The 10,539-nt window shown below is 52.3% G+C and overlaps 1 protein-coding gene across 1 annotated transcript; it reads right to left on the reverse strand.

The window, feature by feature from the left end:
- Positions 1 to 1,124: 1,124 nt before the first annotated feature.
- On the reverse strand, positions 1,125 to 3,749 carry LOC123165969 (uncharacterized). The gene has a single exon (XM_044583731.1). The coding sequence runs from the start codon at positions 3,403 to 3,405 to the stop codon at positions 1,369 to 1,371; it is 2,037 nt and encodes a 678-aa protein (XP_044439666.1). The 5' UTR covers positions 3,406 to 3,749; the 3' UTR covers positions 1,125 to 1,368.
- Between the last annotated feature and the right edge of the window lie 6,790 nt (positions 3,750 to 10,539).

Consider the following 10,539-nt stretch of genomic DNA (forward strand, 5'->3'; position numbering starts at 1 on the left):
GCTAGACAACGACCAGGCCAATGGCCCAACCCCACTTTCCCACACCGTTTGGAATGGCAGCCTCCTCCTGGTGGGCCAGATATGGGCGATTTTATGGGCTTCCCTTGTGCGAGCGAGAAGCCGGGTAGCCGAACGGTTCGTTCGCTCCCGGGTCGCGAGTGAGAAGCTGGCGAAGGATTCGTGGCGCTGGAGTTGAGGATTTTTTGGTCACGGAGGGTTCCCGAACACGCCCTCAATTTGAAGCTCCGTCCATAAATTCTGTCGATCAAGAGGTGTATGGCGACACTGTTAGAACAACCTTTTCGGCTACAATCGTTATATGGACGGTTGTTATGGTGATCGGGCAGACAGAGTGGCTCTAAGCTACGAAGCACCGATACGTCAAAAGTTGGCGTGTCCGCGTACTGCACGTTGCCGATACGGCGATATGCACGATACGGCCGCGATACTCGTATCCCAGGTGTATCATGATTTCCCATTAAAAAGAAAAAGAAAAAAATGACGATACGCTGGGGACACGCTCGGGATATGGGCAGGACTCGACCATGCAGCCTCGAGCCCATTAGAGGCCCACGTATACGCCTAAGTGCTCTCTCGCTCTCTGTTCAACTTCTCGATTGGATCGAGGGCGACACGCCACCGCCGCCGCCTGGATTGGCTCATCGCCGCCGCACTGGCAAGAGTGAGGTAATTGATTCTTGCGGTGTGTGTGCTTGGCTGCCTTGCTGGCATGTGTGTGTGCGCTTGCCGTATGCCCGTATGTCAGTATGTGATTGGTGCTTGCTGATGTTCCTGCTACTGCCTACTGGCACGGAGGAAAATACTCAAATCACCATGTAATCTGCCTGAAGTGGCATAACAGCAAGCTAATGGACGAGGATTGAGGACATCGATGACCATTCACGACATGAAAAGATGCATGAGGCAACCAATGGGGTAGTATTTTGATCTCATCTCACGCATTCTATTAATATGTTTTATCTTTATTACACGCCATTTTATTAATTATGTATATATACTTGCGTATCGCCGTATTGACGTTTCTAGAAATTACCGTATCCCGCCGTACTCGTATCGGTGTCGCCGTATCGGTGCTTCATAGGCTCTAAGCGCCAGAGCTGTCATTTCCCTTACCAATGGTTGCCTGTATTTCCAAATGCAGTACAGAAGAACGAACCCCCACCCACCCACGAAACAGAGTCTACATTTTAACAGTTCACACAGAAGCAGAAGTGCTACAACTCTCTCTGACAAAGAGAGTAGCTCTTTCACTGCCAGTCCGGTCGAGCTGATCCCACAAAAATGGCGTCGTCAACAAATGACGCAGTGAACCGAACTATACCCAGCGGCGAACATGGCGGTGGCGACCTACACTTCGACGGTCTTCTGGTTGAGCGCCGTGTACCTCCACCTCTCCTTCTCCACGAAGTCGGCGTCCAAGAACTTGGCCACGAACGCCCACAGCTTGTACGCGTCCTCGAAGTTGCTCAAGAACCCCAGCGACGCATTCACCACGTGGATCCCCGCCTCGCCGCCGCCGTCGCTTGCCTGCTCAAGGACGGCGCTCCTGTCGGCCTCGTACTTGTCGGTGAACCAGATGTTGCGCAGGAAGCCGCAGGTGAGGGAGATGCCCTGCCGGTCGGCAAGCTTCTGCACCAGCGCCGGCGCCACCTTCTCCCCCTTCCAGTCGTACACGTTGAACGCCAGCGAGGGCCCCCGCTCGAACTTGACGCGCGGTCCGTACACCCGCACCAGCTGCTTCCCGCCGCCGTGCTCCGGGTGCGGGTGCCGCAGCTTCTGCATCGCCACCACCAGCCAGTTGCTGATGCACCGCAGCCGGTTGCCGATGGCGATGAGGCCCAGCGCGTCCGCGTGGTCCAGCCCCCTGCACTCCACCTCCAGCATGCGCTCCTCCTCTGCTTCGACTGCTGCCGGCGCCGGCCATGGCCGAGTGTCTTCTTCGGCTTCGGATGGCCTACGGTCCACCTCGCAAATTTCGGGCGTGTCGCCGTTCTCGGCCTCGTCGGTCCTGCGACCGGTGGCGGTGGCGCTGAGCGGACCGGAAAAGGAGCAGGTGGTATCAACATCGTCCGCCGTTGGCGGGTCGGCCGCTTTGGGGAAGGTGAGCGAGTGCTCCAGGTCGGTGGAATAGTCGTCGCGGAGCGACCACCGCCGCGCCGGAACGATGCTGACGATGCCGATGCTGCGCGCGACCGCGGAGCGCTCGAGCGCGCCGACGCTGGCCTTCTTGACGAACAGCCCGGCGAAGCCCGAGGGGTTCTCGCCGAACACCTTGAAGAAGTTGCAGACGATGAAGTCCGGGCGGAGGAGGGAGAGGCCGAGGGTGTCGAGGTCCTTGGCGCCGAGCGCGCACGCGTCCAGCGCCACGTGCCACCCCTGCTCCGCGGCGGCGCTCATCCAGAGGTACGGGTACCTCGCGCCGGTCATCCGGGACACCAGCGGAAACACGAAGAGGCCGCGGCCGCGCTGCCGCCGCCGCCCACGGAGCAGCTTCTTGCGGAGGTCTGCGGCGTGGACGCGCATGCTCGGCCACGCGAAGCTCGCGTTCATGACCTCCGCGCCGCGGCTGCGCGCGCTCTGAGCCATGGCACCCACCGCCTCGCTCTCGTAGTCGTACACGGAGAGCAGCTTCTTCCTGCCGCCGCCGGGAGTGAAGGAGTAGGACTCCGCCAGGAGCCGGAAGGCTGTGGTCCGGTTCGCCGTGCACACCATGGTATACTCGTCCTCGGGGATCTTAAGGGACGCCATGATGCGCCTCGTAACGGCGCCGCTGATGCCCCCCGCCGCGGATGCCGCGGCAGTGCCGTCCCCGCATTGCTGCACCTGCGACCGCAGGCTCGCGGACCTGTACGCGATGTCGAAGAAGGGCGGCTGCCACGCCGATGGCTCCGCCGGAGCTGACGTGGACGGCAGCGACGAGTTCATCTGCGCGTGGGAGAAGAGGTTCATCCCGTTGTAGTCCAGGCAGACGTGGCGGTCGAGGTGCCTGTACTCCCCGTCCCTGATCGCGTCCGCCGAGCCGGCTAGCCCGCCGTACTGCGGGAAAGCGGAGACGAACTCCGAGTAGGCCTCGGGGAGCGCCGGGAGGGACTCGTGGTTGGTGAACACCGGCGCCCCGGGGAAGAGCCCCGACGCCGCTGACCTGACGAAGTTGTGCCGCGACGTCCTCGCCGACGTGGTCGTGACGGTCGTAACCGTGGCCGTCCGCTTGGCGCGCACCGGCACGCAGCCGGGCATGCACCCGTGCTCGCGGTCCGCAGCCCCATTCGACGCCGATGCCGCCGGCATCTCGCGCTGCTTCTGCCTCTGCCTCTTGCCGTCGTCGTCGCCGGCTGCCGCGTTCTTGCTGCCCCTGGATAAGTACTTTGTGAAGAGGAAGAGCATGGTTGCCTCATGGGCGGGTTGTCGTTGGGCTAGCTAGCTCGGCGCCGGCCGGGCGCGGTCGACGCCGCTGTCTAGGAGCTGTCGGACAGCGACCGGATGGCCGGCCGGCCGCGGCCGCCTCTTTCCGGGCTCCTTGTTTGCTTCGCTAGCTGGTGATGAACGACGATGTGCGCGCCAGTGGCTCTCCTGCTGCCGGAGAAAAGCTTTTAGTTTCTCCTTGAGCTAGCCAAGTCCACAGGCTCGCGCAGACAGCGACGTAGCAAGAAAGCGTGAAGCAGCACAGCACCCGTCTGGTTCATGGAGGCTGGTACGCAGTTCCAGTCAATGAGAAACCGCTGAATGACAGATGATTAGAGCATCTCCAGCCGTTGGAGGGACGCCTAAAATCGTCGCCTGGAGGTGAGCCGGCGCAAAAATTCGGCCTGGGGACGAGCGCCAGCCCCAGGGCCGCACCCAGGCGCGTTTAAAAAAAATATATAGCAAATTTCGGTAAAGTTTGGCGAAGTTCGGCTAAACACGACTAAATTTCGGCAACCCTGGGCATATATTAGACATGTTCGCGGATTTTCATTACATAGTAAATATATAACTAATCTAAAAAAGAAACTGGCTAAACGCCGAGTAGTCGCCGTCGTCGCCGCCATCCTCACCGCCGTCGTCATTGTCGGCCTTCTCCTCCTTGACGCGGGCGCCCCTGCTGGACCCCTCCCCGGCGTCGCCATGGCGGACTGGTGGCGGCGGCGGCGCGTCGTCGTCGTCGCTGTCGTCGATGACGACGACTCCTCCTTCGTCGCGGCCCCGGCGGCGCTGCGCGAAGCACCGCAGGGCGGCGCACTGGCGCTCCCTCGCCATCTTCAGGGAGTCCTGGCGTGCCCATTCCAGGGCCGCGTCATCGTCGAGTTCCACGTCGCCGTGGTCCGTTTTCACGGCGGGGAGACCCGGCTCCGTCTTCACCGACGCAAGCCCCGGCTCCGTCTTTGGCTTGACGAAGCGCGGAGGAGGAGCCGACGAGGAGGCGCGCCGGCCGCCCTCGTTGATGACGATGCCGGAGCTGCGAGTGCGCCGGCCGAGCGGCGTCTCCGCCGTTGGCTCGGCCTTGACGTCGAGCAGCGCCGGAGAGCCGGAGAAGTGGGAGGAAGAGCGCGAGGAGAAGAAGAGGAGGAGCCGAGAACCTCCTTGGCACCCATTGCCCGTCGCGTCGGCGGTGCGCCGAGGCGGCCGCCCTGGCCGGGGGTACGCCAACGGCGGGTTGTTGCCGCCCTCGAGGTGCGTCAGCACGCCCTCGAGTGTGCGGCCGGGGACGCCCCACCACAGGTGGCGTCCCTCGCTGTTCTTCAGGCCGCCGACCACCGCCGCGCCGTTGGTGGACGCCAGCCGCTACTGCTGACGGCGTTGGAAGTACGCCGCCCAAGCCGCGTGGTTGTCAGCGGCGTACTGAGGGGGGGCGAGCTGGGCGTCGGTGAGGGAGGCGCGCACGACCTCCACCTCGTCGGCGAAGTAGGAGGGGCGCGCCACGGCGTCAGGCAACGGGGGAATGGGCCCTCCCCCGTTGCTGAGCCTCCACCCCGTCGGCCCGGCGCGCATGTCCGGCGGCGCCGGGATGTTCGCCTGGAACAGGAGCCACGACTCCTGTTCGCGGAGCGTGCGGCAGCCGAAGCCGTTGGCCGCCGCCTCGTCTCCGGGGAAATGCTCGGCCATCGGGAGAGGGAGGGCTCGGCGGCGGCGTTCGGGAGAGGTAGAACTCGGCGGCTAGGGCGAGGCTGGTGTGGCTAGAGGCGAGCGAGGCCACCGGCTTATATAGCCGTGCCGCGCTCGTGTGTACGCGTGCGAGGGAGGGGAGGCGTCGGCGCGCCGTCCCGTGACGCGCCGCTCGTGAGGAATCAATGGCATGGCTGACTGGCGGCAGCTTTGCCATTGATTCCCCGCGGAAAACCGAGGCGTTGGGGGAAGACGAGGCGCGGTGTCGCTGACGCGGCTGGCCCGCGTCTCTTTCGCGCCAAAACCGCTCGCCCCGGCGCCCCCGGGCGCCCCAGCGCGTCGGGTTCGGCCTGGGTCCGCCGGCGCTGATTTCGGTCCAGGCCGGCGAAAATCGGGTTCCTAGGACGCGACTGGGCCGTTTTTTGGCGCCGGTGCGAAAAAATCGTCTGGGAAGGCCTTTCCGGGGCGCGGCTGGAGATGCTCTTATATAGGATGTATATATATACTACTCACACAGTTTTATTTTCTGGAAAATAGTACGTATACATTAGCCCTTTTTAATCTGGTCTGAATGTTTGTCTTCAACCTGAACATACATCATTCTCTTGTATGATGATGGATGGTAAACCAGAGCAGACAGAGTTGCTTTCCCACACCCCGGATTCATGGATTTTTACTGTTCTGTTCTTCCGGTATTTACGCTTCCGACGTTGACACGGTCAGTTTGTTCAACCTGTGTGGTTGCGTTACTTTGTTCAGGAGCGCCTTGCTTTTGTAGACGATCTGCAAAGTCGTGTAAACTACTCCTATATGGATTTATTTATGGCTGCGTTTGTTACTCAAGAAAAAAAAAAGAGACTGGAAGTCGCTCTTGACGTTGACACGGTACTAGCGTCTGCTCTGTTGTGCCTAAAAATTACCGTGGTCTCACTGAGATCTCCATCCTAGGCGATTCTAACTGGTTCATTAGTGTAGAGGACCCAAGGCATGGGAAAAGGAAGACGAGATTTTCTCGATAAATTGGTGATAGCAACAACCAAATGAGAGAAGCAGGGGACCTCTTTCCATGGCCGATGGCAACCTCAGCGGAAGTTTTTTTTTTCCTTTTCGAATCAACTCGGTTCCAATTGCAAGGTGCCATACGGCCAGACGGGAGTCTTGCGCTAGTCAATCAATCACTGGCCCATCAAGTGTTGCGCATGTTTGGCGACTGACTGATCGTGCCAAAAATGAGTGGAGAGGAACGGCCCTGGAACCGACCGGGGGAGAGATGGCGCGTTTTGACCAGCCTGCTTCGATCGGCTCATTGACGCTGACCGTATTCCCTGCCATTCCACCCATGCTATGCTACGGCTGCAGGGTTGCACCACGAACACGAGGATGTAGATGTACACATATTCCCGACGTGGCACCAAACAAGTACCCTCCGTCTCAGAATTCTTGTCTTACATTTTACATTTGTCTAGATACGAAGTATAATCAAAATTGGCGTCCACCTCCGGCTGCTATCTGCACATAGGAGCTGTTGAACAGTTGCGATTGTAACGCAGGCGATCGATCATTCCGGGCAGAAAAAAAGGGCGTGGCGTGGCCGAAGTGGACAGCGCGCCACCGCGGGGAAAAGAAGCCCCACCACGGCACGACCGGTTCAACGACCTCGACGCGCGGGGGCGGCACTACACAGATAGAGAGAGGCCGTCCTGCAGTGCTCCTGCCTGCTAAAAAAAATCGTCTTGATTGCTCTGGACAACGGCGACTGACCGGGAGACGGCGATCGATCCGTGTGTGTGAAAGATGTGAAAACGTGACCGGTAATCGGCGCCTCCACTGTACCTTTTTTTTTTAGAATCTCGCCTCCATTGTACCTGTACCTGGAGGCCAAGCGCAAGGCCCGGACATTTTATTCATTTTGGTGGATCATATCTTATTTAGAAATTATTATTTGATTGAAAAATTGCAAAATGTCAATCAAAAAATTAGGAATTATAATAAAAACATCAATGAACGGCTTGATTCACCTCTCGCCCTGTCCGTCGAATATCAAACTCAGATAGAAATTAGGAAGACAAGAGTGCATCTCCCTAACAAGGTGTCGTCCCAACCAATCGGTCATACCCAGTAGTCAAGTATAGAAGACCGACTGAAATCAGTTTCAATAATAATCTAGGAGAGCCAGTGACCATTACCCATTGCCAACACCATAGCATCTCCACACACACATCAATCACAATAGTGAAAGGGTCATATAATGCCAGGTATCTGCAACAATGACCCATCTAAGCAGACACCATGATCCCATACCACAATACCCGAGTCCGCACACCCATTCCTATGATATGTAGCTCCATCGTTGTTCATTTTGAGCCAGTTTTGATCAGTCTGTGTGCAAACATATCGTTGCATAGGGGCCCTAGCCGTTGGTTGTGCTGGGATATGAAGGGCCCCAATGAGTTCCTTAATCAGCTCCATCGTCGTTGTGGCCGATACTAGACCTCATTGTGCTAGGAGACTCTCAAGTTGAAGATGATGAACATTCTCAAGGACAAATATACAAGAAGTCATTATCAAGGTGATCGATATTCACAGAGACAAGCACCGACTAGGAGAAGTGTTAGGAATTAATTGCTTAATTAGAGAACGATTTCTGCTATGTCGGTTATCATAGTTTGACAACCACTCCTTGTAAACAGCTTTGTACTAGGGTATATATATATATATACCAAAATCTTCAAACAATGTGAACATCGTCCCATCATTTTCTTTCACTTCAAAACAAAAAGCACTAGCACATGGATAACGCCATTCCCTTTCGGAGATGGCATTGACCCAATGATGACGGTGAATCGACTTTATTATTCTAGGTACATCAACTCCATCTACAGTTCAATGCTTTGGGGGCAACTAATTGGGTATCCCTTGGTTGGGACATGTAGCGGGCAGTTTCCAGGGTGTGCGGCCCTCCGACACTTCACATGGTGTGCCCCGGTTGCGCCATGTGTCGCGAGTTGGAAGCTTCCCCCACCGGGACGATTTCCTCATTTTTTTCCGGTTTTGGTTTTTGGTTACTTCTCGATTTCCATATTTTTTGTTTCATTTTGTTGTTTTGATTTTTGATTTTTTATGTTTCAGCACTTCTCGGTTTTCTTTTCTATTCATTGTTTCCGTCTTTCTTTGCTCCCGCGTGGAGTAAAAGCACATGTGTGCTTCACCATTGTGGGAGTATATGTTAGTTCACTTGGGAGCACATGTTAGTATAGCTTGGGAGCGGTTGGATCACTTTGGGAGCACCAATTTCTTTTTTTTGTTGAAACGTATGAACTTGGGGTCTAGCTTTGAATATCTCGGCATGAGGAATGCGACGATGAAAACAATTTGTAATTTGAACGCACAATTCATGAGATATTTCATTTTGAAAAATCAAATCTATGAAAAAAAGAGTCTCAAGATCCAGATCGAATGCATGGCAATTACTCGCTGTAGCATGACAATTTTTGTGATAATTTTTACTTCATGACAATTTTCACTTTAGAACATGGCAAATTCTTATGCAACATCATGACAATTTTTTCTGTTTTAGCATGACAAATCTGGGCGCTCGCTGAGGAACGCATTTATAGAAAAAGCGCAAACAACTAACTTCTCATCCCTCGTGTGCGGGAGAGTAAACTTACCAAACTTTCTCACTACGACAAGTGGCGCACATGCGTTGTGCCACTTTTCACCACTAGAGAAGTTTGGGGGTAATCTTTATAAGGGATAACCCTTAACTAATGATTTTGCAATGCTTTTTTTATTTCTTGTTAGAGCATTTGGAGCTTAACTTTAGGGCTTTATTTTCTTCATACGATAGCTTAGCCCTCTCATGGCCCAACCATCAAAGTGCGGCATTGCGTTATAGTTTAAATTCCACCTATCCACAACCCAAAGCTATAAAGAGAACACCTGTAATTCAAATCACTCGTTTCGTCAAGTTTCTCATTTTTTATGTCATATACCCAAATCACACCGGGAGCTCCTATGTGGCGCCTTCAGTGCCACTTGGGGAACATGCGCCGGAAGCGCCCCTCCTCATGGGCCGCCCATGTAGAGTGTGCTTGACCATTAAAAAAACAAAGAAACTGAAGAAACTATGGGAAAACTTGAAAAAGAAAAAAAAATGGATTCAAAATTGTTCATTGATTTTGGAAAAAATAAGATAAACTTAAAAAAAAGAGTTCACAATTTGAAAAAAAAGTTCAACCATTTTGAAAAAACCATCAAATTTGAAAACCCAAGTTCACTGGAAATTGATTTTTTTCATCAATTTCGAAAAGAGTTCAACACTTCTAGACAGAAGTTCATCGATTTTCAAAAATGTTCAGAGATTTTGAATAAAGTTCATTAAATTCGAAAAAAAGTTAATCAAAATTCAAAAAAAATTAAGGATTTTGAAAAAAAAAGTTCATCAATTTTTTTAAAAAAAGAGTTCACGTATTTGCAAAACAATTCATCGGGCCAGGAACAAAACAAAAAACAAAAAACAAAAAAGGAAAATAGAAAATGCAAACAAGAAAAGGAAAAGGAAAAAAGAACGAATAAAAGACAAATAGGTTAAAAGGTTAGCACATTCGCGCTGGTTGGCGGGGTGGTAACGCTAGCCAACCTTCGACGAGGAGGTCACAGGTTCGAATCCTTCAATACAGCGCTAAATAGGAATCGCTGATCACACCATGGTGAGCATGGCTGACTATATCCCTCTGGTAGCGAGCCTGTTTTGGGCTGGCCCAGTAGGAAATGACATTCTTCATTTCCCGCATGTTGGCTCATTAGTTAGTTAGTTTGTTTCTATTATTCATTTTTTTAATTTCGTTTATAGCTCATTAGTTAGTTAGTTTGTGTCTATTATTTCTTTTTTTAATTTCGTTTATATTTCAAGTTATTATAAACATATATATTCCAAAAAGTAATTTGTTTAATTTTAAAAAATGTCAGAAATTTAATAAATGTTTGTGCTATTTAAATACTATTCACAACTTTAAATTTTGTCGATGATATTTTTTTCCAAAAAGTATAATAAATTCTTTGTGTAGTTTGTAAAAAATATCTATACCTCTCAAAAACTGTTCATTGCACTTCAAAATGTTTGCACGTTTAAAAATATACTTCACTACATTTAAAAAGTTATGCAGTTTAGGGAAAAGTTCATAACATACAAAAAATATTAATACCATTTTAAAAATGGTGTAACATTTATTAATTGTTTTCACATTGTAATAAAGAAATGATGACATTAAAAAAATGTACAACATGTGTTAAAAATGCTCACTGTGTATTTAAAATTCTTTGAATGTGCATTTTTCAAATGTTCAACACGTTTAAAAATATACTTCACTACATTTAAAAAGTTATGCAGTTTAGGGAAAAGTTCATTCTTCATTTCCCGCATGTTGGCTCATT

The sequence above is a fragment of the Triticum aestivum genome, chromosome 7D, assembly GCF_018294505.1.
Source record: "Triticum aestivum cultivar Chinese Spring chromosome 7D, IWGSC CS RefSeq v2.1, whole genome shotgun sequence".
Classification (NCBI taxonomy): domain Eukaryota; kingdom Viridiplantae; phylum Streptophyta; class Magnoliopsida; order Poales; family Poaceae; genus Triticum; species Triticum aestivum.

Bases quoted from the DNA above. Each gene is read 5' to 3' on its own strand.
- LOC123165969 (XM_044583731.1), bottom strand. From the start codon at position 3,405: ATGCTCTTCCTCTTCACAAAGTACTTATCCAGGGGCAGCAAGAACGCG.